Here is a 26976-nt window from a genome sequence, read left to right on the forward strand (position 1 = left end):
CCGTCCAGCCCGCGCCCCTTCCTCCGTCTCCCCGCCGCCGCTCACGCCTCCCCCAGGCTGCGCTTCCCTGGCCTCGGCGCCTCAGGGTCGCACGACCCGTCTCGTCCCCGTTCCCACCCCCGCGGCGCCCGAGCCGGGTGGCCGAGCCCGAATGCCACAGCGCTGGAGGCGCCCGGCAAAAGCCATCGGTCCGCGGAGGGCGGCGGCGGTCGTCCACGCGTCGTCGGCCCCGCTGGCCCGCCGACACCATCCCCGGGCCCTCGCTCCTCCCACTCGGCGCCTTCCCTCGCGTCTGCCGCACCCTGGTCCCTCATTCCTCGGCCGTCATTCCTCATCCCTCTGCTCTCGTCCCCCGAGCCCCGTGCCCCGTCCCCCTGCCTGCCGGCCCGAGGCTCCCACCGCCGGCGTCTCATGATTGACTTTGCGTTCAGTCTCCCGACCCTGCCAGTCCGGTCCCCTCCGCCGCCCACTGCCGCTGCCGGCGCAGACCTTGGCACTACCCAGTAGGTGCTCAGGAGGTGGTCGTTAAATGGGTAAACGAAGGACCCCTCGTCAGTGCTACGTTGGGGGTGGGAGGCAGAGTAGGTGCTGAGGCTTCAAAAATGGGGTACCCTGGGGGCGCCTGGGTGGCTCAGTGGGTTGAAGCCTCTGCCTTCGGCTCAGGTCATGATCTCAGGGTCCTGGGATCGAGCCCCACATCGGACTCTCTGCTCAGCAGGGAGCCTGCTTCCTCCTCTCTCTCTGCCTGCCTCTCTGCCTACTTGTGATCTCCGTGTGTCAGATAAATAAATAAATAAATAAAATCTTAAAAAAAAAAAAAGAATGGGGTACCCTGGAGTCAGACCCGCATTCGGGTCACAGCACTTGCCCCTTCCTAGCTGTGCGCTCGGGGCAAGTGGTACCACCTAGGTTCGCTGCTGTTTCATCGTCAGTAGAAGGAGATGATAACGGTTTCTACCCCTGTGTTGGTGGGAGGATCAAATGGATCAGTGCCTGTAAAGTGCTGAGGAGCACAGCACCTGGCACCTGATACAGTTCAGTAAGGCGCAGCCCCCACTGCAGTTACCCACATGCCCTACTTCCACTTCTCTTCCCCGATCTTTGTTCTTCCTCACTTTCTTGCTGAGACTCAGGAATCTTACTCTGTTCTGTCCCTTCTGTTCCATCTGTTGGCAGAATGTGGGGGTCCCAGCCTGGGCCCACACTTGCTTTATCCACTGGGGTGATGAGTTGCACTTGGGGTTGCCTCCCTTCTGGTAAACCCAGCATGAGCAGAATCTGGGAGTAAAGCCCCTCTATCTTGTGTAGTCACCATTGTCTCCTGGTCTCCTAAGCTTTTTGCACTCTTCCACACCCAGCAAAGTGCACCTTGATAAGCTTCTGACCTTGTGGGTTTTTGGATAGCCCAGTTTACATCCCATGTTTGTTCATTCACCAGGTATTGTTTGAGGTCTGTTGTATGTCAGCAACGTACGGGGTTCTAAGGATGCTGTAGTCCCAGTCCCTGCCCTCAGGGAGCTTTCTAACCTGAGAACCAGCCTGTGCAGGTATAGGGGTTGCTTTACCTCAGTTTTCAGGACTGGCTTTGCGACTGTGGTGGGGAAGATGGGATAAGGATAATCTTCCTGATGGATGAAGTAGCTTTTTTAGGTTTAAGTTATTTTGTAGCAATCTTGTCTTTTTCAATAGAATATGGGCCTCTACTGGATTTGTTTTCCAGTCCTCTCCTAGAAAGGTAACACTTCCGAGTCTGAGGAAGTAAATTTTATATTAGCTTCTGTAAAGTTGGGACAGGATGGCTACTGGGACTGGGGAGAAAAAGGAAGGAAACAGCATCAGGAAGAGCACCGTTGATTAAGCTTGGAAACATGAAGGGAAGATCAGGTAACAGTTATACATATAATGAAAATAAGCTTTGGTTCAAGCATGGAGAGATTTCTAGATATCGCAAAGCACAAGGAGCTTGGTAGAATCGGGAGGGAGTAGTTAACAGTTCCGCGAACTGCTGAGGTAGAAGTGAGCAATTGTTCAAAGTGTGTGTTCAGTTGAAACGAATGGGCCTGGGCTTAAGAGACTAGTGAACTTTTGCAAAATGGTGGGTGCTACTGAGGTAGCGTGGTCTTGTATTCGGGGTTGTCATCCTTGGGGAATCCTGGCATAGTGTTTTGAGAGCTCAGTTGAACAGTGGTTGAGGGCTGATTGTACCAGACACTGGTGGTCTTTGGAAGCTCCGCAGAGCATACAGACGAGAAGGCCATGGGTGAAGACTACCAAGAGTCCATTAGAGAAGCTGGAAAACAAACGATGGGCTACTGTGTGACAATGAGGCGCAGAATGTTCTCCGAGAGCTGAGAAAGACCAACTAAGTGTCAGAGGCAGACTGCGAAGGTCTCCTAGGGGAGAACTAGCTCTTACAGTGTGTGTGTTGGAGGGAGTGGGAAAGGAGGAGGGGGGTCTTTGCAAAGACCTACAGGTCATGGCGTGTTCAGGGACTGTGGCAGGAAGCCCTTTGCAGCTGCATCGTGGAGTGTGTGGAAGGAAGAGCGACCCGGCATCAAGCTAGACACAGACCATTCGTTTTTCTAAAGCTTTGTTTATTTGAGAAGAGAGAGAGTGCGGGGGAGGGGCAGAGGAGAGAGTCGCAAGTAGACACCACACTGAGCCCAGACCCTAGATCATGACCTGAGCTGCAGTCAAGAGTCGGATACTTAACTGACGACCACCCAGGTGCCCCCAGACCATTTTTTAAAAATGTTCTCCTCCCATGCTTTCGTCTGGCTAGCCAGTGACAGATATGGCAGCAGGGAAATAACAAAATTTAATCTGGAAGGTAAATGACTGCTTCAGTCTCATTACGCTCAGCTGTGAAATTTTAACACTTGCAAGATGTTGTGGCCAGACTTTAAGAATAGACTATACAACAGGGACATTATTGTCTTCCTAGAGACTTGGGAAACAGTTCTTAAACCATTTGAGTTGTAGAGTGCTTGGGAAGCTCATGGTTCCTGTAGTACTAAGTGAATGATTTAGACTATGTATTGATGGCCTTGCTCCAGTTTTAAAAAACTGCCCACCGAGGTGGCATTAGGGTGCTGTCAGTCAGCATGAAGATCCGCTGACCCCCTTGCAGGTGTAGGGGGTTGATGGTAGGTACCCCTGGGGGAGGGAAGCATCCTGTCTAGAAGAAGAATGTTGCAGAGTGGTGTCTTGTCTTTTTAATGGAAATATTTGTGACCAAAGAAGCACTATTGATTTTAAAGATTGGATGGGGAATATTCTTTTGCAGTAAGACCTGAAGTTAATATTGTATTATTCATTCAGCAAATCTTTATTGAGTATCTACCCTGTGCCAAAGATATTGTTAGGTTATTAGGGTTTACATTTGTTGCTTATATTTTCAGGAGTGATGATCATTAACCTGCTTAGCAAATAAAGGGACTAAAGCTTGTGATGAGAGTATGAAGGATGTATACATAGTGACATGACAGAGAGGAGGGGCCGAAGGACTGCATGCTGTGCTCAGGGAGGCCCTTTGGGAAGCCAGGTTTGTGAGTGAGAGGAAAGATCACTGGAGTAAAGGGAATAGAGGCCTGAGTAGGGAGAGAGTGGGTCAGTGCCGCAGGAACTTGGCAGACAGGTTGGGAGGGACAGGTATGTGAGGGACGGAGCCAGGAAGGCTGGCCACACAGAGCCTTATGTAGGCCACTGAAAGGCACTGGTTTTTCTGGGAGCACTGGGGAACCCCTGAGGAATTTTGAATCAGATGGTAGTATGAGACCTACCCGTTTCTCTTTTGAAGAACTCTTATTAAAAAAAAAAAAAAAAAAAAGACTTCCAGGGCGCCTGGGTGGCTCAGTGGGTTAAAGCCTCTGCCTTCGGCTCAGGTCATGATCTCAGAGTCCTGGGATCGAGCCCCACATCGGGCTCTCTGCTCAGCAGGGAGCCTGCTTCCTCCTCTCTCTCTGTCTGCCTCTCTGCCTACTTGTAATCTCTGTCTGTCAAATAAATAACATCTTTTAAAAAAAAAAAAAAAGACTTCCTTCAAAGCAGTTTTAGGTTCACAGGAAAGTTGAAGAAAAGATGTGGATTTCTCATATATCCCTGCACATGCTCGGTCTCCCCCAGTATCAACATTAGAACATTTGTTACAATTGACGAACCTACACTGACACATCATAATCAACCAGAGTCTGTCATTTACTTATGGGCTAACTTTTGGTGGCGCACATCCTGTGGGTTTGGATGACATGTGTCTGTCATTATGGTATCAGTATTTTCGCTGCCCTAAAAGTCTGTGCTTTTTTTATTTAGTTTATTCATCCCTTCCCCTCCCTGCACAGCCCCTGACAGCCTGATCTACTGCCTCCATAGTTTTGCCTTCTCCAGAATGCTGCATAGTTGGAATAATACAGGATGTAGCCTTTTCAGATTGGCTTCTTTCACTTAGTATTATGCATTTAAGGTTCCTCTCTCTCTTTTCATGGCTTATAGCCCATGTCTTTTTAATACTGAGTGATAGTCCATCATCTGAATATACCATCGTTTATTTATACATTCACCTACTAAAGGATATCTTAGTTGCTTACAAGTTTTAACAATTATGAATAAAGCTGGTATAAATATCTGGGTGAAGGTTTGTATATGAACATAAGTGTGCAACTCTTTTGGATAAATACCAAGGAATGTAATTGCTAGATGATATAATAAGATTATGTTTAGATTAGTTGTTTTTTTTTTTTTTTTAAGTAGGTTCAATGCCCAGTATGGGGCTCAGACTCACGACCCCAAGATCAAGAGTTGCATGCTCTACAGACTGTGTCAGCTAGACACGCCAGATTGTTTAGTTTGTAAAAACAAAACAAAACAAAAACATTTTCCAAAGTAACTGTAGCATTTCACATACCCACCAGCAGCGAATGAGAGTCCCAGTTGCACCACATCCTCACCAGCATTTGGTGTTGTCAGTGTTGGGGATTTTGGCTGTTCTAATAGGCATGTACCTCATTTTCATTATCATTTCCCTGATGACACATGGTGTAGAACACCTTTTCATATGCTTGTTTGCCATCTGTATATCTTCTCTGGTGATGTGTCTGTTAGGTGTTTGGCCCATTTTTAAATTGGGTTGTTTCTTACTGTTGAGGTTTTTTTTTTTTTTTTTTAAAGATTTTCATTTATTTGACAGACAGATCACAAGTAGGCAGAGAGAGAGGAGGAGGAGGCAGGCTCCCTGCCGAGCAGAGAGCCCGATGCGAGGCTCGATCCCAGGACCCTGGGATCATGACCTGAGCCGAAGGCAGAGGCTTTAACCACTGAGCCACCCAGGCGCCCCTTACTGTTGAGTTTTAAGAGTTCTTTGTATATTGTGGGCAGCAGCCCTTTGTCAGATGAGTCTTTTGCAAATATTTTCTCCCAGCCTGGCTTGTCTTTTCATTCCCTTGAGATTGTCTTTTGCAGAGCTTTTTAGTTTTAATGAAGTCTAGCTTATCGATTATTTCTTTCAAGGATCATGCCTTTGGTGTTGCATCTAAAATGTCATCATCATAGTCAAAGTCATGCATGTCTTCTCTTGTGTATTTTTTAAAGATTTCACTTATTTATTTGAGAGAGAGAGAGAGAGAGAACAAGCAAGAGAGCACAAACGGGGAGCAGCAGAGGGAAAGGGAGAAGCAGGCTCCCCGTTGAGCAGGGAGCCGGACATGGGACTCAATCCCAGGACCCCAGGATCAGTACTGAAGTCAAACATTTAACCAACTGAGCCACCCAGACACCCCTCTTCTATGTTTTCTTGTAGGAGTTTTATAGTTTTGTGCTTTACATTTAAGCCTGTGATCCATTTTGAGTTAATTTTTGTGAAGGGTATAAGTTCTGTGTCTAGAATCTTTTTTTTTTTTTTTGGTATGTGGATGTTCAGTTGTTTCAGTACCATTTGCTAAAAAGACTGTCTCTAGGGGCGCCTGGGTGGCTCAGTGGTTGGAGCCTCTGCCTTCGGCTCAGGTCGTGATCTCAGGGTCCTGGGATCGAGTCCCGCATCGGGCTCTCTGCTCAGCAGGGAGCCTGCCTCCTCCTCCTCTCCCTCTCTGCCTGCCTCTCTGCCTACTTGTGATCTGTCAAATAAATTAAAAAAAAAAAAAAGACCGTCTCTACTCCATTTATTGCCTTTGCTGCTTTGTCAAGAATCAGTTAACTATATTTATGCCAGTCTATTTCTGGGCTCTCTCTTTTGTTCTGTTGGTGTATTTGTTCTTTTGCCAATACCACACTATCTTGATTACTATAGCTTTATAGTATGTTTGGCAGTCGGGTAGTATCAGTCTTCTAGCTTTGTTCTTCTCCTTCTACTGTGTTATTTATTCTGGTTCTTTGCCTCTCTATATAAATTTCAAAATAGTTTTGTTGATACCACAAAATAATTTGCCTGAGATTTTGATTGGGATTGCGTCAGATCTGTAGAGCAAATTGGGAAGAATTCACATATGGACAATATTGAATCTTCCTGTCCATGAGGATGGGATATCTTTCCATTTATTTAGTTCTCTGATTTTGTTCATGGGAGTTTTGTAGTTTTCCTCATATTGATCTTATAGATATTATGTTAGATTTATATTTAAGTATTTCAATTTGGGCAGTGCTAATGTAAATAGAATTGTGTTTTTAATTTCAAATTCCATTTGTCATAGCTGGTATATAGGGAAGCAGTTTGCTTTTGTATGTTAAGTTGTATTATAACCTTGATACAATTGCTTATTAGTGTCAGGAGTTTTTTGTTGATTCTTCAAGACTTTCTACATAGATGATCATGTCATCTGCAAGCAAAGAGAGTTTTATTTCTTCCTTCCTAAACTGTATACTTTTTATTTCTTTTTCTTGTCTTATTGCATTAGCTGGAACTTCCAGTATAATGTTGAAAAGGAGTGGTGACATGAGTCTTTCCCTTGTACCTGATCTTCGTGGGGAAGCTTTGAGTATCTTATCATTAAGAATGATGTTAATTGTTGCTTTTTGTAGATATTCCTTGTCAGCTTGAAGAAATTCCTCTCTATTCCTAGTTTACAGAAGTTTTTATGATGAATGGGTGTTGGACAGCTGTTTCTTCTCCTTTTCCTCCCTTTTATTTAAAAGATATAGTTTACATACCATATAATTTACCCAATTAAAGTGTACAATTCAGTGGTTTTTAGTATATTACAGAGATATGAAACCATCACTACAATCAATTTTTTAAATTTTAAATATTTTTTATAATTTTTTATTTTCCAATGAACGTATATGTATTATTAGCCCCAGAAGTACAGATCTGTGAATTGCCAAGTTTACATACTTCATAGCACTCACCATAGCACATAACTTTCCCAATGTCCAAAAAGAACTTTGTCATTACTCTCAAAAGAAACCCCGTACCATTAAGCAGTCACCCCCGCTCCCATCCTAGGCAGTCACTGATTTACTTTTTGTTTGTATAGGTTTGATTATTCTGAGCATTTCATATAAATGGAATCAATATGTGGTTTTGTGTGTCTGTCTTTCACTTTAGCACCATGTTTTCAAAGTTCATCATGTTGTAGCATGTATCAGAACTTCACTCCTTTAATTCATATTCCATTGTATGGATATACTGTTATTTCGATGGACAGTTGGCATTTTTAAACATTTTTACTTTTTTTTTTTAAAGATTTTATTTATTTGACAGAGATCACAAGTAGGCAGAGAGGCAGGCAGAGAGAGAGGGGGAAGCAGACTCCCCGCTGAGCAGAGAGCCCAATGGGGGGCTTGATCCCAGGACCCTGAGAACATGACCTGAGGTGAAGGCAGAGGCTTAAGCCACTGAGCCACCCAGGCGCCCCTAAATATTTTTACTTTTAATATTATTACCTTCATAATATTTTTGTGTAGACGTAAGTCTGTATTTGTTATTGTGTATGTATTGCTGGGTTATGTGGTAACTCTGCTTTAACTGCTAGACTTTTTCATAGTGGCTGCCTTATCATTTTATTTTCTACCGGCAATGTATGAGGATTTCAGTTTCTTTACATTCTTGCTAAAATATATTATGTCTTTTTTTTATTATTATAGCTATCTTAGTATTTAAAGTGATAGATAGCTCATTGTCCTTTTGTTTTGCATCTCCCTGATGATTAATGATGGTGAGCATCTTTACTGTGCTTATTGGCCATTTTTATGTCTTCTTTGGAGAAATGTGTACTCAGATCCTTTGCCCATTTAAGAATTGTTTCTTTACTATTGAGGTTTAAGAGTTTTTTAATATAATCTGGGTACAAATGCATTATCAGTTATGTGATTAACATATATTTATCCCAGTTCTGTGAGTTGTCTTTTCAGTGTGTTGGTAGTGTGGTTTTTTTTAGGATCACAGAAGGTTTTAATTTTGATGAAGTCACAGAGTTCATTCTGACTGCTTTATAAGAGCACAGGTCCTAAAGGTCAGGTGTGGAAGCGGGAGAGCCGTCATTAGAAGAATGCTATGGAGGTTCAGGTGAGATGTGTGATGGCTTCGTCTTGGATGTGGCCACAGAGATGGTGAGAAAGGGACAGGTGTGACACAGGTTAGGAAATAGAGTGAATGGAATGAGGTGAGGAGTTGTTGTAGGAGTGAAGGAGAGGGAGGAGGAGAAGTCAGGGCTGAACGCAAGGATTTCAGCTTGAAAAACTGATTCAGAATTTGATTATACAGCCCATTATCTGCCACAGAGTTGTGATCATTTTTAATCTCTGTTGGGACCTGGTAAGTGCGGGAGGGATCCTTATACATTTTTGAAGCTGATAGAATTATTATTGATTGTGCCAAAGAGATGATTCCAGGGACTCTGACCTTCTGTGTTATCCATTAGTACCTACTAAGCCACCACAAATAAACATGCAGTCCAAGTTAGAAGAGTGCGCCTGCACTGCAGCCAAGTGTCAGGATGAATCCTCTGGCCCTCTTTGAACCAGACCGCAGTCTGAAATACCTTCTGCAGAGATTGTGGAGCTGTCAGTGCATAGTATCACATCAAGTGAATTAATTTTTAAAATTGAAATGTCGTATTTTGACAAAGCTACTTTGTGGAAAATGCCTTTTAAAGGAGGAAGGTCGTGCCGGCTGATGTTTGTGAACTGCTTAGTATTTCCACTTGCTTCCTGGGACGCCTTGCCTGCTAAAGTAGAAAGTTAAACATTTTAGTTGGGAAATTTTTGGTTTATGTATACAGTGTGTCCTCTGCAGTTTTTCTATAGAGTCTTTAAAAATCACGTCCTATGGGAACATTTAGCGACAGGGCAAGTGCTTGTGCTTTATTAAGTGCGTGCCTGCGTGTCTGTAACCATCTGTACACATAGCGCATCTCTGTGTGGGGGGGTTATGAGCGGCGTTTATTTAGTTCCTTGTAATTTTTCATATTCCAATTTTTTGACGGTAAACATTTATGACTGTTATAAAAGATTTCATTTTAAAAACATTATATAAATTATGCAAACTTATCAGTGTGTTTGCATGCACAGACTCATTGAGGTAACAAAGCCTTTTCTGCTCCTATTCTGCTCTGATACTTGAAGATGAAAAGAAGATTGTTGAAATGGGAGCAGTTTCCTCATCTCAGAAATGGAGGTAACCGTGGTCCTGACCTCCTAGGATATTTTTTGAGGATGTCATGAGTTAGTGTGCTAAGGATCGTTGCTGTGATGTAACATCAGTAGCTATTACCGTTATTGCTGCTGCTGTTGGTGTTTTGGAGTTAGTGTCCCATGTCCTTGAATGACCTAACTCCTTTCCCACGGTGTCTGTCAGCAACTATTCTCACTTGAGTTTGCCTAAGAGCCATTTCATTTCCATTTGATTTCTGCATCATGCGAACCTTGCCCACCTTTCTGGAATACTTGCATAACCAAAGATTGGTCTTGCTCTTAAAAAGTTCTGAGTTTAGGGGCACCTGGGTGGCTCAGTGGGTTAAAGCCTCTACCTTCAGCTCAGGTCATGATCCCAGGTCCGGGATCGAGCCCCGCATCGGGCTTTCTGCTCAACAGGGAGCCTGCTTCCCCATCTCTCTCTGCCTGCCTTTCTGCCTACTTGTGATCTCTGTCTGTCAAATAAATAAATAAAGCATAAAAAAAAGGTTCTAAGTTTACGATTTGTGCTGCCGTATGAGCAGAACCAACATTCTCATCCAGATGCCTGTTGCACTGGGCATTTAAAGCTATGGGAGCTTGGGCACATTTCTGAACCTCCCAGAGCTTCAGTCTCTGCTACAAAAGGGTGTATTAAGTAAGTTTTCTTAAACATCACAGAGGGATAGGATTCTTATTGTTAACCTTTAGGAGGGCTCTCATAAATTACCCTGCTTGCTTCACTGTATGGACTGTTGCGATTATCAAACAGAACAGGAGTCTGAGAATGCTTGGAACACGGGATATGCCATACACATCCAGGGGTTATTATTCCAGCATTGAAGTGGGGCCATAGTGGTGAAAGATATTTTGCTTGTCTTCCATTCTTGTCACTCATTCCTTCCTTGCAAATTTTCCTTTTATATAAGTCATTCAGCTATTCAGTAAATACTTACCGAGAGCCTCTGTTATGCCTGATCCTTTTCTAGGTGCTGGGGGCTATAGGGTGAGTGAAGCAGATGTGGTCCTATTCCTGTGGGCCTTACTGACCAGTGATGGTAGAGGGGGTCAGGCAGAGATGGCCAGTCAACAGCAAAGAAAAAGGATATGTGAGAAGACAAAGCAGGGAGAGGCGAATAGAGAGTACTCGGTGGTGGTAGGAAGCTCACTTTAGGGGTTGGGCAGGTGGGATCTTGTGGAGAAGGGGACATTTTAGCAGAGACCTACAGGCCGAGAAGCAGCAAAATCTGAGTCACATCTGGAGAAAGAGCATTCCAGTAGAAGGAACAGCCAATGCAAGGGCTCCTAGGTGAAAATGAATTGGGTGGGAGTTTCATTATAAGAGAACTTGGAAGTTGGTTGGTTGACTCTATAGGAATAGAAAACCCACAGTTCCAAATCCAGCATCCCAACAAGTTTTTACTAGAGGGGCTTAGTCTCCATGGAACTGAAGGAGTGAAATACACCTCCGGCTTGAATCAGGGACAAGACACCCATCTGTAGCTGCTGCTTGTCTGTCGGAACTGTGACTCTGGGATCAGAAGGGCCCAGGATTTGGAGGGAGAAGACCTAGATTCAGGTCTTGGCTGTGTGGTCTTGGGCAAGTCTTGTGACCCTTGTGTCCTTAGTACCTTCCTCTCAAAGTTGGGGCTGACACCAGTGATCTTACAGGTAGGGTAAGGATTCAACGAGTGATTAAGCTCATCATAAATTACAGCGCGCTATGTGAGGACTGAGTATCCTTATTGAGGGAAGTTTTGAATTTAGAGCGCCAAGAGGTATTGGTCTCACGGTGGAACCGTTGTATAACTGAGTCTCTGGGTGTCAAGGAGGCTGCAAACATCCAGCTGGGGGACACGTTTCTCTGCTGTCTCAGCAGTGAGTGTGTTTCTCCGTCAGGACTGGTTCATTGTTCTCCTGGTACAGTGTCTTTCCTGTTTCTCTTTTCCATGTTCCGTTCCTCTTGGTGGGCTTCATAGTTTAGGATGTTTCCAGTGAAGCCTTTTCCACATTGCTCCCTCCCTCTTCTCATCAAGACCCACAGATTAGCACTAACCACATGAGGTTTTGTGTATCTTCACTGTTTCTTTTGCCTGCCTGGCTAGATCATAAACTGCTTGAGAATAAGAACTGTTTTTAATGTTCTTCCCGTTCCTCCACAGTACTTAGCACAATGTGAATTACAGGGGCCCATATGCATTGAGGTGCCTGTTGAATTAAAATGCTTAAAAGTGATCTTAATGAAACCAGGTACTTTATCCATTCAGTTGAGCTCCACCTACAATTTTACCCACCCGCAAGTTCCTCCCACTGCTATACGTGACTTCTTTTTGGCATGACTAGAGGTTGAAAGAATTGTAATGCCTTGTTCTTCAGCCCCCAGGTTTCCCCAGATGCCAAGTAAACATTCCTTTTCCTGCCTGAAGATCATCTGTGACAACCTTGGCCATGGCATCAGTATCAGAGCCTATTACATTCAGAGAGTTCTGCCCCTTGTACTATCTCCTCAATGCCATTCCCACAAAGGTCCAGAAGGGCTTCCGCTCTATTGTGGTCTACCTCACAGCTCTCGATACCAATGGGGACTACATTGCTGTGGGCAGCAGCATCGGCATGCTCTACCTGTACTGCAGACACTTCAACCAGATGAGAAAGTACAACTTTGAGGTGAGTCTTGCTTTTCTTTACTCCTTAGCATGTAGTCACCATGGCTAACATTTAACATGCTCATGTGTTCTAGCATGGGATAATTTACTTCTGATTTGGCCTTAGTGTCTCACCCAAACAATACTTTAAAACCATCTTTAATTGAAGTGGAATGTAACTAAAAACACTTTTTTAACCTGCCTCCAAAAATCTAGCATCACTTTAAAAGAGAACATTTTAGTGTTCAACATGTAATAGAAAACTTTGGAAGTAGGTATTTTCTTCTTGAAGTACCTTGACTGACTCAGTTAAATAATCTCTAGTTTTTCTGCTGAAATTATTATAAAAAAGGGATTAGTATCAATATTGGCCAGCTCCTAGAACAGATGCGTCTTAAATAAGATCACTTCTGTAGAACACTGCTGTTGGGATCTCAACTGACCTCTGTTCTCCATTGGCTGACTTCAGGCATTGCGTGTCTGTGCATTGTAGGTGCTGGTAGGCAACACCTGTTGACGGATCAGCATTGAGTTCACCCACTGAGCCAGTAGCTGGGGTTTACTGAGTATGTGGCTTTTGTGAGGAACTCAATGGTGACCAACTTGTGGCTTCTCCCTCATGGCCTTGTGGGCCTCTATTCTGTGGTTAGTAGGCTTTTCTGGACTAAGACAAGGCTTTTGTGTTTAAGTGAAATGCTTACAAACATTTGTCTTTTAATAAATATTCAACTTGTTAAAGTTTTAACTCAAAAAGTTAGTTTTTCTTGGGACACCTGGCTGGCTTAGTCGGTTAAGTGTCTGACTCCTGGCTTCAGCTCAGGTCATGATCCTAGGGTCATGAGATCAAGCCCCCACATAGGGCTCCATGCCCGGTGTAGGACTGCTTAAGATTCCCTCTCTCCCTCTCCTGCCCCTCCGTCCTACTCGTACATTTGCATGTGCACACATTCTCTCTCTCTTTCTTACAAAGAGGTTTTCTTTTTTTTTTTTTTTAAGATTTTATTTATTTATTTGACAGAGAGAGAGAGAGATCACAAGTAGGCAGAGAGGCAGGCAGAGAGAGGGGGAAGCAGGCTCACCGCTGAGCAGAGAGCCCGATGCGGGGCTCGATCCCAGGACCCCGAGATCATGACCTGAGCCAGAGGCAAAGGCTTAACCCACTGAGCCACCCAGGTGCCCCCAAAGAGGTTTTCTTAATCCTTTATACTCAATTTAAAATAACAAAAATTGCTGGCATGTGTATAACACTTACTATATGCCAGGGATTCTCCTAAACCTTTGTGTATATTAACTCATTCATTCTTGTAAAAACTCTATGAGCCAGATACTGTTTCATCATTCTCACTTTACCAGGGCGACAACTCAAGCATAGAGAATTAAGTATTATTATTATTATTATTTTTAATTTGACAGAGATCACAAGTAGGCAGAGAGGTGGAAGGGGGGCGGGGAAGCACACTCCATGCTGAGCAGAGAGCCCAATGCAGGGCTCAATCCCAGGACCCTGAGATAGTGATTAAGCTGAAGGCATAGGCTTTAACCCACTGAGCCAACCATGTGCCCCGAGAATTAAGTAATTTACCCAAGTCAGGCATTCAGTAAGTGGTAGCACTGTTGTCTGAACTTGGGCAGATTGGCTCTAGAGTTTACATTAATGTTCTTGTATAAAAACTATTGCTCTTGCTTTTGTTTAGTTTGGTTAATAGCGCATGACTGATTAAATTCCCCAAACATTTAAGACCTTTTCATAGTTAATCTTTGAAAATATAGTTATGCATTAATATATCTAAAATTTCTCCAGTACTTCAAGCAGTTAAGAACGAAGACTTATGAATCTGTCAGCAAACTTGTAACAGGATAAACCAAAGAAAACCCTATCCAGATACCTCATAATTAAATTGTTAAAAACAAAGAGAAATATTGAAAGTAGCTTTGGAAAAATGACGTATTACTTATAGGGAACAATGATTTGAATGACCACAGATTTCTCCTCAGAAAGCATGGAGGCTAGAAGACAGTGGTATAACATTTTTAAAGTTCTGAAAGAAAAGACTTGTCAATTTAGAATTCTTTACCTCGTGAAAATATCTATCAGGAAAGGAGGTGAAATAAAACTATTCTCAGCTGGAGGAAAACTAAGGGGGTTTACCCTTTTACCAGGGGTCTGGTCTGAAGTAATTCCTTGTGTCAGGAAGTCCTTTAACCAAAAGAGAAATGATACCGGAAGGAGACTTAGAGGTTAGTAATGAAAGAAGAGGAAGAGTAACTCTCTAAGTAAATAGAACAGTCTCTTTCTCTTCTCTTGCGTTCTCTGAAATAATTTGACGGCAAAAATTATAAAATTGTCTGTAATATAAGGGAACTCTATAGTGATAAGTTTTCTACATTCTACCTGAAGAGGTAAAATGTTGAGTCTAAATAAATTTTGTAAAGTTAAATACATAAAATTGTAATCCCACCAGTAGAAAACATGGTATAGTAAAAATTACTATAAACCAAAATGGAATTTTTTAAAATGTTCATGGAAAATCTGTCATGGAAAATGATAGACCTAATTAAAACACATCAATAGTTATATTAAATGGAAATGATCTGTAAATATCAGTTAAAAGAAATGACTGGAATAGAGAAAAAAATCATGAACAAACTATATGTTTTCCATAAGAAACTCAATTCAAACTTAACAATATAGGTAGGTAAAAATTAAAAGGATGAAAAGATATCATGTAAATACTAATTAAAAGGTCAGAGTGACTATATTAATGTCAAAGTTTTTTTTTTAAAGATCTTATTTATCTTTAAGTACAGTAGGCAGAGAGAGGGAGAAGCAGGCTCCCTGCTGAGCAGGAGTCCGATGCGGGGCTGGATCCTAGGACCCTGGGAACATGAGCTGAAGGCAGACGCTTAACCAGCTGAGCCACCCAGGCACCCCATTGTCAAAATATTTTGAGCAAAAAAAAGACCAGGGATAAAGAGAGCTATTACGTAATGGTAAAAGGCCCAGTTGACCAAGAAGCACAGCAGTCTTAAATGTGTGTGAACCTCAATAGCAGGGCTCCACGACATACAAAGCAAAAGCTGTCATAACTGAAAGGAAAAACAGAGGAATCCACGAGTCTAGTTGGAGACTTCAACACTCCTCTTTCAGTGGTAGAAGGATTTGACAGAAAACCAACAAGAATATAGAAGAGCTGAGCAGTGTCATCAACCGACACTGTCTAGTTGACATTTAGAGAATGTTCCACTCAGCAGCAGCTGAGGATGCATTCCTTGTTGGTGAACCTGGAACATTCACTGAGACCATATTCTGGGGCATAAAACACATCTCAACAGATTCAAATTAGAGCAGACCTCTCAGGTTTTCTCTGTTTTACTTTGTTTTCTCAACTTTTTAATTGAAGTGCAATTTACATAAATACACAAATCTCAAATATACAGCTTGATGAATCAGTGTATGTATACATCTGTGTAATCACCTATATCAGGATATAGAACATTTTCAACAGTCCAGTAGACTCCATTGTTTGGCTCCCAATCAGGACTCCTCCCCCAGGTAACTGCTCTTCTGACCACTAACACTATAGAGTATTTTTGCTAGCCCCTTAGGGTTTTTTTTCTCCCCAAGATTTTATTTATTTATTGGAGTGAGAGAGAGAGAGAGAGAGAGAGCGCATACAAGCAGGGGGAGGGGCAAAGAGAGAAGCAGACTCCCTGCTGAGTGTGGAGTGCGGAGCCTGACGTGGGGCTCACATCCAAGACCCCAGAATCATGACCTGAGCTGAAGATAGATGCTTAACCGACTGAGCCACCCAGGCATCCCAGCCACTTAGGTTTTAATTCACTATTAGGTAATCTTTGGCATTAAGGTTCAGTGTTGGAGTGTGTGTGTGTGTGTGTTCAGAAAGTATATTTGGATGGAACTGGAATACAGAGCAGGACATGGAATGGTGTGAGTTAAGGCCAGAAAGGCAGACAGGGTCTCCCACGTGACACTGTAGGCTGGAGCCTGCTCCTTGGGCAGGGTCAGGTCCAGGACCCTTGTGGGCTTCCACCATGTGGAAGGTACTAGGGTCCCTTGCTCAGGTTGTGTTACAACCCAGTTCTTTAGTGTCTCATTGATCATCAGTTTATTGTCGTTTTTTAAAAATATAACTATATAACTGTTTTTTAAATTTCAGCCTCCACACTCAAAAAAACTTAAGGGAACAAGTTTAGCATTCCCTAGAATGAAGCTACAATTACACCGAATTGTCTATTTTATAGTTTTACCTAGAATTAGCATCCTCTTTATCATATGATGAGCCCTATGAGCTTTGAAGGAAAATGATGTGCTAGATAACCTTTGCAGGGATGACCAGAATTTGAAAGAATCTAGTACAAATTCTTGGAACCAGCAGACAAAGAGGGCACTCCAGGAAAAATCCCATATATATATATACATGTATATATATATGTATATGTATGTGTGTGTGTATATATATATATATATATATATACACACACACATACATACATTTTTTTTAAGCTGGTTTTCTGTTACTGAGGAATCAGAAAAAAAATGTACTTTACTGGGGCCAAAATCCATTCTTGAGCAGCCCTGACTATCAAAAGTGTTTTTCAAGCATCCATTTGGTATAGAATACAAACCTAGAATTGTGGAAGATCACAAAAGGAAATACAAAATAAAAATTGTTTTGGAAAGAACACAGAATTTGGAGTTAGATTATTAGGGTATGAAAAGAAAGCTAAGTATCTGTATATAGAACACACAGGGAAAGATCTGGAAGAGTACCCCTGAGTATCCATTGATGTGATACTTTCAGTCTCTGCGGGAAATGAGAATGGGATAAGCTAAGGGAGGGAATATGAAGAGGTATCTTTTTGTTTTCTTTAAATACTGTGGAATTATTGGAATTTTTTGTTAATGTTTTCATTTATTACTTGTGTAAACACAACACAAAAATCTGTTCTGAGCTTTGGCTGTCAGTCATTAGCTACATGATCCTAGAGATGGATTAACTAAGTTGTTGTTCTTGTCATTTTTGTCTTCAGAGCTGGCTGGGTCTTTTTTTTTTTAAAGATTTTATTTATTTATTTGACAGACAGAGATCACAAGTAGACAGAGAGGCAGGCAGAGAGAGAGGGGAAGCAGGCTCCCTGCTGAGCAGAAAGCCTGATGCGGGGCTCAATCCCAGGACCCTGGGATCACGACTTGAGCCGAAGGCAGAGGCTTTAACCCACTGAGCCACCCAGGTGCCCCCAGAGCTGGCTGGGTCTTAAAATAATGTGGTACAATTATACTCACAAGGAGCACTTGCCCTCCATGCAGTTGTGTCTTGTGTATATGAAGGGGACACGGCCTGCCAAGGAGCCCGAGGAGCTTGGCTGGATGAGGTCCTAATGGTGACGTGTTTGTCCAGAAAATCATTAACTGGCGTCTATCAAATCAGTCTTTTTTTTTCCTTAAATTTTTAAACTAGATTTCCATTTGAAGAGATTGTCGCTACAGGGCAACAAGAAGTGCTCCCTAGCAACTTGGGAATGGGGAAAATGTTAGCACTAAACACACACTAGCTGAGATCTGAGATGGACAGAGTCTCCTTAAAGAGACAGAGGAGTGTCCTCCAGGCCGGAATGATACTGAATTGTCCCCATATCAAAAGCAAAGAGGAAGGCACCTGGGTGGCTCAGTGGGTTAAGCCTCTGCCTTTGGCTCAGGTCATGATCTCAGGTCCTGGGATTGAGCCCTGCATTGGGCTCTCTGCTCAGTGCAGAGCCTGATTCCCCCCCACCCCCCGCCTGCTGGTGATCTCTGGTGATCTCTGTCTCTCTCTGTCAAATAAATAAAAATCTTTAAAAAAATTTTTTTTAAAAAGGAAAGAGGATGTGACTGAAGGAAGAGAGTGTATGGTCTGCTGTGCAACGTGGGAAAAATCAGGTTGAGCTACCTATACGGTAGGGCAGTGGGGGGATCCCTTTGAGAGCTGTGATCTCTTTGGAGTGGCTGGCCCTCACGCTTACAGCGGCTTGATCAGAAACGGCTCTGTGCTAGCCGGACACCTTTTCACTGAAACTTACTGTACACCCATGTACACCAGCCAGTGAGGGAAGAATGTACAGGTCATACCTACGTGAGCATTCTGGTTTGTATGACTGTTAATTCATTATAAAATGATGAATTGACTTTTGGCTTCAACTCTAACTTCTTGTGCATCAGGTGATCACAGGACACCCTCCCTGGGCACTAGACATGGCACCACGACACTGAAGAAATCTGGGTCACGGAGGTCAAGGGCCATTCACATGATGATTCTCCAGTTTGAATCTCTGGGTTGGGCACATCTGCGCACTGTGGTGCATGAGGACACATGCGCATGCAGTACAGGGGTGAAAGGCAAGGGCATAATTAACCCCAATGTCAGTGTAGTGGTTCTGGTGACAGGAGGGCCTGCAGTCAGGGAGAAGGGCCCAGGGGCTTCAAAGGTGCTCTTGATGTCTGCTTTTCCGAGCTCGACAGGGACTCCATGGGAATTCATTTTATGACAGTCGAAGCTGGTGTATATAGTCTTGTATATGACCATATTTCATTATTTTACAAACAAAAAGAGAATACCATGCCGTAAGGCACCTGGTGGTAGTGAGCCAACTCGCATGGTGACGGCAGTGATCTTGCCTGCCCCTCCTGCCCCTTGCACCTGTTGGAGCTGACCGCATTTTGCCTGTGAACCTCCTGCATGTGTGTGCTTGGCTCATGGATTTGGTGATGGGTCTTTTCTGTGTCCTGGACCATGAGAGCCCCTGGAGGTAGCCCCGTCATTTGTGTTCTTCACAACAAGCACCATGAGGCCATCAGTAGACCCTGGATTGCTCATTCTTCTTGTGCAGGTCATTTTAAACTAGCAATGCTTTTAAGTAGGGTACTCGATGTTATTAAGGCCTGCCTCTGTTTGTAGACTTACGAGAAAAACAGTGCTAGATCGGTATTTTAATGCAGCCAGTGTGCTAAGAAAAAAATTCCATTTTTAAATAATGTCTCACATGAAGGATTGACTTTATGCAATAGAAATACTGCTAGAGAAGATCAGTGGTGGCTTTGTGCCTTGAGTGTTCTACAAGAGGCTTTGTGTATCCTGATTCAGTCATAAAAAATAAACCTCAAATATTTCATCACCTTATAGAGAATAGAATCATGGTCTATGTCTTTTTATTCTTTTTTTTTTTTTTTAAGATTTTATTTATTTATTTTTAAAAATTTTTTTTTAATTTTATTTTTTATAAACATATAATATATTTTATCCCCAGGGGTACAGGTCTGTGAATCGCCAGGTTTACACACTTCACAGCACTCACCATAGCACATACCCTCTCCAATGTCCATAACCCCACCCCCCCAACCAGATTTTATTTATTTATTTGACAGACAGAGATCACAAGTAGGTTGAGAGGCAGGCAGAGAGAGAGGGGGAAGCAGGCTCCCCGCCGAGCAGAGAGCCCGATGCGGGGCTCGATCCCAGGACCCTGGGATCATGACCTGAGCCGAAGGCAGTTGCTTAACCAACTGAGCCACCCAGGTGCCCCCAAAGTGCATTTCTTGAAGATAACATAAGGTCAGGTCTTACTTTTCTATTCAGTTTGACAATCTACCTTTTTTTTTTTTTTTAAGGTAAGCTGTAGGGGCGCCTGGGTGGCTCAGTGGGTTAAGCCTCTGCCTTTGGCTCAGGTCATGATCTCAGGGTCCTGGGATCGAGCCCCACATGGGGCTCTCTGCTCAGCAGGGAGCCTGCTCCCCCCCCGCCGCCTGCCTCTCTGCCTACTTGTGGTCTCTGTCTGTCAAATAAAATAAATAAAATCTTTAAAAAAATAAAAATAAAAAAATAAACTAAGCTGTACACCCAGTGGGGGCTTGAACTCATGATCCCACGATCAAGAGTTGCATGCTCCACCAACTGAGGCAGCCAGATGCCCCAACAATCTCTACCTTCTGTTACACCAAATTTAGGCCATTTATGTTAAATGTGATTATTAGTATGGTTGGGTTTAAGTCACAGTTCCTCAGCCTGACACCACTGACTTTGTGGTCTGGTGGTGCTGCCCTGTGTATTGTAGGATGTCGAGCAGCACCCCTGCTTCCTCCCTACTAGATGGCAATAGTATCAGCCAAGTTGCAGCAGCCTCCAGACATTATCAGATGTCCCATGGCAGGGTGGGAAGCATAATTGTCCCCAGGTAAGAAACATTAGTTAAGTCTACCATCTTGGTAGTTGTTTTCTGCATATCCCACCTATTCTTAAATCTTACCATTTTTTCTTTTCCTATTGTCTTTTAGACTAATTATTTTTTCATGGTTCTAGTCTATGTCCCTTATGGCTTATTAGGTCCTATCTGTTTTATTTCTTAGTTATTTTTCTAGGATTTACAACATTTGCCCATCTATACTCAAATAATATTATACCACTTTACAAATGATATAAGAATAGTACCACAATTTATTTTCCTTTCAGATTTTTTTTGTTGCTGGCCTGTAGAAATACAACTGATTATGTACATTTATAGATTTCTTTATACATTTATAGATTTCTTGGGGTTTTCTACATAGGTTGTCATTGCTGCCTGTGAAGAAAGTATTTTACTTCATCATTTCTGATGTGTATGCCTTTCAGTTTTTTACTTGATTTACTCTACTTGCTAGGACCTCCAGGATAACGTCCACAGAATAGACGTCTTTGCCTCAGTGTGTACACTCATTAGGGTTAGATTCCTCCTAGATCTTTTTTATTTCTACTTATTTCTTTCTTTCTTTCTTTTTTTTTTAAGATTTATTTATTTATTTGACAGAAATCACAAGGAGGCAGAGAGGCAGGCAGAGAGAGGAGGAAGCAGGCTCCCTGCCAAGCAGAGAGCCCAATGCGGGGCTCTATCCCAGGACCCTGGGATCATGACCTGAGCTGAAGGCAGAGGCTTTAACCCATTGAGCCACCCAGGCGCCCCTCTACTTATTTCTATTCCTAATTTTCTGAGCCTTATGGTCATGAATGAGTATTGAAGTTTGTCAGATACTCTTTCTGAATCTGTTAAGATAACATGATTTTCTTCTTCTGCCAATACGGCATATTATATGTATTGAGTTTGATTATTAATTCAGCTGTGCATTACTTCTATAAACCCCACTCTGTTGTGATGTAGTATCTTTTTTAAAATCGTGCTGTAGTCGTCTCGGTAATAGTTTATTGTAGTCATTTGGTATCTGTATTCATGAAGGATATTGGTCTATAGTTTTCTATGATGTCTGTCTGGTCTTTCTCATACATGTTAAGTGTCTTGTACACTTGACTTTTTTGTCTGAATGTCTCTATGTCTGTGAGTTTAGATAGGCGTACATTCAAAGCTAACGGTTTTTCTCTGTCAGCATTTTGAAGATGATCTTCCATTGTCTCCTGGACTCCATCGTTTCTGTTGCAAAGTTTTGCTCGTTTTGTTAAAGACTTTATCTTTAATCTCTGCACCCAGGGTGGGGCTCCAACTCACAACCCTGAGATCAAGAGTTACGTGCTTTACCAACTGAGCCAGCCAGGTGCCCTGAGAGGTTTGTTTTTAATACTTGTTTGTATCTGGTCATTTGCCTTTCGTCTGACATGGTACAGTCGTCTCCTGGTCTTTGAGGCATTGCTGTGTCACCACACAGTGTGTTCAGTGTATTTCTTTCCTTTAATCTTTCCTTTAATCCTGCTCCTGAGGACACAGGCCTTTCATCAGTTCTGGGCAACTAATAGTCCTCGTCTCTGAACATGTTGCCTCCTGTTTATCCCCTTTCCTTCTGGCGTCCCAATTAGATATAGGCAGACCTTTATATCTGTCCTCCAGGACTCTGCTCTTTCTTATTTTTTATCTTTTCTTCTGTTTTTCTTACACAGGTCTATCATCTCGTTCAGTAATTTTCTTTGAGCTCTGCTATTTAATCACAACTAAGGTTATAAATTCTTTTGATTCTTTTTCATTTCTTTTTTTTTTAAGATTTTATTTATTTATTTGACAGATCACAAGTAGGCAGAGAGGCAGGCAGAGAGAGAGAGGGGGAAGCAGGCTCCCCGCCGAGCAGAGAGCCCGATGTGGGGCTCGATCCCAGGACCCCGGGATCGTGATCGGAGCCAAAGGCAGAGGCTCCAACCCACTGAGCCACCCAGGCGCCCTGATTCTTTTTCATTTCTGATAGTAACTTACTATTCTGTTTTGAATTCCCTTTTATGTTTCTTTAAAATTTTAAGCATATTTCTTTTATGTTCTGGGTCTCTTCAATCTAAATGCAGTACTTGGGTGGGGGCAAAGGGTTGTCCAATTCTTTTACTGCTTTTTTTTTTTTTTTTTTAAGATTTTATTCATTTATTTGACACGCAGAGATCACAAGCAGGCAGAGAGGCAGTCAGAGAGAGAGGAGGAAGCAGGCTTCCCCCTGAGCAGAGAGGCCGACACAGGGCTCAATCCCAGGACCCTGAGATCATGACCTGAGCCGAAGGCAGAAGCTTTAACCCACTGAGCCAACATGGTGCCCCTATTACTGCTTTTTTTAGTTGATTCTTCTTCATGGGACCTTTTTTCCTGTGATGGTTTCTAATTAGGAGCTCTGTGGCTGGTCCCAATATTTGTGAATGCTGAGGGACAGGGGTCAGGACTGTGTCCCACAGGTGGGGTTTGTACTTACTCTGCCAGGCCCCTTGGACTGCTGCTCACATCCAAGCACTTCAGATCGACTGCCTGTGGAAAGGAAAAATACATTCAAACTTGGATGCTAAACAGGGCAGGCTTGGGATGACAGATTCTTGAGGAACATTCTTCTTTTTTATTTATTGCAGTCAATGTCTGAGAGAAGACAGAGTTCCTTGTCAGCTTTATCTGCCAGCAAATTGATTTTTCACTGTTTACACTTTGAGTAACCGGTTAGAGTTTCAGGGGTTCTTCCCGGGCTTTTGCAGGGAATATCAGTTCCAGCTCCCCACTTGTCTGGCCTGAAGCCTCATCCTCATTAGCCCCGCTCAGTTCAGGACACCAAAGCTCTGGGTGTTGGCTAGGTAGTCCTGGTGTGGCCCATAGCCTCAGGGTTTGACGGTATTTTGACAATATTCTTTTTGGGGTTGGACCTCTAGAATTAATTTCTAGAGGTCAGCTATGCAGTTAAAAGGATGTTTTATGGGGGTTCCTGGGTGGCTCACTTGGTTAAGCGTCCAGCTCTTGGTTTTAGCTCAGGTCATGATCTTGGGATTCTGGGATGGAGTCCCATGGCCTCTGTGCTCAGTGTGGCGTCTGCTTGGGATTCTCTCTCTCCCTCTCCCCCTTCCTGCTGTATGCACACACATACATTCTCCCTCAGATAAATAAATAAAATGTCTTTTCAAAAAGGTTATTTTATGTATCTTACTCAGCACTTTGAGGTGTTCAGAGGGGAATGTTTTCCAGAATAGCTAGACTTATACTATAGGCAGTTGAAGCCTCATGTTTTTGCTTCTATAAACTAAGTATTGATAATCTGATTCTTGGGATGTTTTGGTTCTTAAGTCAAGAACCATAACGTTTATTAATTATTATATTAAATAACATTAACTCAAAATGTTAACATATTAAAAAGCATGTGTACAAGCACCACACACAGATTTTCAGGCTTTTGGCCCATGTGAGTGGTGGTTTTTATTTTGAAGCCTTTCATTCAGAAAACGTACACAGCCGTTTGGGATTTGTCTCACGACCTGGCTCGATGTCCGGTAAGGGATTTTAATTCCTGTTGTGGAGGCGGTTCCTGTAAGTACACATTCCCAGGATGCTGTTCTCCAGCCGCGGGCCACCCTGCCAGGGCTACCTGCGTGTGAAGCGGGTTCTGTCCCGGTCGTCCCTTGGAGTGGCACCAGTGGGTCCCGCTCAAGAACCCGCCACTCGTGTTGGCCGCAGTGCGGATGATGATGTCCTTCCTTCCCCTTCCTGTGCTCTCGCCTCCCGGCCGTCCCTCTGCGGGGCAGCCGGGCAGGGCCGGGATCCCCTTGAGTCCTCCAGCCGTGTGTCCTTAGGCAAACGGGGCGACCCCAGCCCGCCCCGTGCCGCTGCGTGAGGAGTCGGGGACATGCCGCATGGGAGGGCGGACCGGCGTGGCTGGCGCCCGGAACGTTCGGGGAAGGGGGTGGCTGTGCCGTTCACCTACTGTCCTCGCGCCGACCAGGTCCTGACAGTCTCTTTCCTCATCAGCCTTTGTGCTCGCTCATTTGCCGCTTCTGCAGAGGAGGCCCGTGGTGCCTCGGCCTGAGCCGCCACAGGAGGTTCCCGCCGGGCTTCGCACCTGCACGCTCTGCTTGTCCTCCTCGTGCTGTGCCGTGCCAGGTCGGGCTTACCAGAAACCTGTGGGATGGACACATGGCAGAGGCAGGAATCTTCCAGGGCTCCCCTTTGCCTTCCTCTAGCTTAAGACCCAAGTCCCTTACCTCCGTCAGGCTCTCACTAGGCATCTTTATAGTCCAGGAGAGCGCCCTGAGAGCTGCGGGGCTGGACGGAAGTACGAGTGGTCATCGCCGCCCCCGCGGGCTGTACGCGCTCACCGCCACCAGCGGCGCGGGCCTGCGACCTACTTTACTTTCTGTCACCGCAGCAGCTGACTCAGTCTCCTGAGTGTGGAGGGCGTGCTTCTGCCCTTGACAGACCGCTTACCGTCTAAGTTACTGCAGCAGAATGTGGCGATCACGGTAGTTCAGTGCAGATCTCGCCGTCCGTCTCAGCAAGGCCAAGTGGTGTGATTTTTCTGAATGAACGGTTTCACTCAGTGGTCTGGAAGCCTGAGTTTCTGTGTGCCATGCTTGTGCGTGTGCTTTTTCTCTTCTCGTCTCTTCTTTTTTTTTTTTTTTTTTTTTTAAAGATTTTATTTATTAGAGAGAGCATGAGCAAGGGGCAGGGAGAGGGAGAAACAAGCCCCTTGCTGAGCAGGGAGCCTGACGCGGAGCTGATCGAAAGACCCTGAGACCATGACCCGAGCCAAAGGCAGACACTTGACTGACTAAGCCCCCCAGGCATCCCAGTACATGTGCTTTTTATTTTTTAATAGGCCAGTGGGGCGCCTGGGTGGCTCAGTGGGTTAAGCCTCTGCCTTCGGTTCAGGTCATGATCTCAGGGTCCTGGGATCAAGCCCCGCATCGGGCTTTCTGCTCAGCAGGGAGCCTGCTTCCTCCTCTCTCTCTGCCTGCCTCTCTGCCTACTTGTGATCTCTGTCTGTCAAATAAATAAATAAAATCTTTAAAAAATAATAATAATCTTTATTTTTTAATAGGCCAATGTATGACGCTTGGGTTAATGTTTTTTGATTAGTGATCTAAGAACAAACCCATTTACAAAGTGCTTTCAGATGCATCGTCTCCTTGTTCTCGTGGCAAGCGTGTGTGGCACACAGACCGCGGACTACAGTGCTGGAGTGGCATGTCCGAGTTGAGAAAGAAGAAAGAGAGTTGGGGTCTGGGAGAGCTTTTCTTACTCCAGACCCCCGTTCTGGGCAAGCTCTCCAAGCATCTTCGCTTGCTCTCCTTGATAGCTCAGAATATTCTCACTTGTTTGATGAGCATTTCCTTTATTAGAAATGGGTTTTTTTTTCCGTCATTTCAAGATGAGAGACCTAGAAAGAAAAAAGAGGGTCTAACAGATGTAATTATTTTCTTGGACTACATGCGTTTTCAGTCAGGGCTTTGCAGAGGCCGCAGCCTGATGCCGGGCTTCTGCCTCCAGGGGTAATGTTTCCACTCTGGAAGCTGGCCTTGTCTTGAATGTTTGCTCTTTTAGGGGAAAACGGAACCCATCACGGTGGTGAAGCTGCTGAGCTGCTTCGATGACCTCGTGGCTGCGGGCACCGCCTCTGGGAGGGTCGCTGTCTTTCAGCTTGTGTCCTCGCTGCCGGGGAGAAACAGACAGGTAAGTGCTAGTCTCCCCGGCATTTCTTACCCTCTTGGCACATTCCTTGCGGATTTTCACAGGAGAAAGCCTCCCCCGCTCGGAAGGTACGTGCTCAGAAAAGCTTCACCCTGTGCTCTTAATACTCAATAACTTTGGTTCTCGGGAGGACACTTGGCAGAAAGCACGTTTGGGTAATTTAGATTGTGCCTAACGTTCTCTGGCTGCCCTCTGTCTGCTTTCAAGGTCACTAACCAGAGGAGACCTTGTGCAGGGTTTTGCCTGGAAGACCAGGTTGGGGAGACCAGCTCCTCCAGGAGCAGGAGGGACTCTGTACCCCTGTGCCCACAGAGCGTGTCTCACAGTGCGCACCCCTTTCTCTCCCTGTGCGCGTGTCTGTCGTTCGTTCCCAGCTTCGGAGATTTGATGTCACCGGTATTCACAGAAACAGCATAACCGCTCTGGCTTGGAGCCCCAATGGAATGAAATTGTTCTCTGGTGATGACAAAGGGAAAATTGTCTATTCTTCTCTGGATCTAGACCAGGTAAGATTATTTCCAGAAATATTTTTGGCCTTCTTCTATTTGGAACAATTATATCCATAATCATCTTATAGCTGGTCCGTTTGTATTCCCAATCATTTGTCCCTTTATAATCTCATTATTGTTTGTAACAGTTTCCCTCAAGAACTTCTCTAACATTTTCTAAGCTTATTCTGCTGTGACTAAAGGGTTGGCCTTTGTTTGCACTGGCCCCTTCCCTCACGGTGTCCATTCTGTTGTCTCCTGCTGCTCCTTCAAACAGAAGCCACTGTCACTCTTCTCTC

General features: G+C 44.0%; 1 protein-coding gene across 6 annotated transcripts in view; it reads left to right on the forward strand.

The window, feature by feature from the left end:
- TECPR2 (tectonin beta-propeller repeat containing 2) overlaps positions 1 to 26976 on the forward strand; it is a 97040-nt gene that overhangs the window by 178 nt on the left and 69886 nt on the right. For all 6 annotated transcript variants that reach the window (XR_007128791.1, XM_047738058.1, XM_047738060.1 and 3 more), the window contains exons 2-4: positions 11977 to 12267; positions 26043 to 26171; positions 26564 to 26695. Coding sequence is in view for 5 of the 6 variants with exons in the window: in XM_047738058.1 (XP_047594014.1) it covers positions 12049 to 12267; positions 26043 to 26171; positions 26564 to 26695 (480 nt within the window). In the remaining variant the exon portion in view is untranslated. The remainder of the gene's footprint in view (positions 1 to 11976; positions 12268 to 26042; positions 26172 to 26563; positions 26696 to 26976) is intronic.

The sequence above is a fragment of the Lutra lutra genome, chromosome 7 (genome assembly GCF_902655055.1).
Source record: "Lutra lutra chromosome 7, mLutLut1.2, whole genome shotgun sequence".
Classification (NCBI taxonomy): Eukaryota; Metazoa; Chordata; class Mammalia; order Carnivora; family Mustelidae; genus Lutra; species Lutra lutra.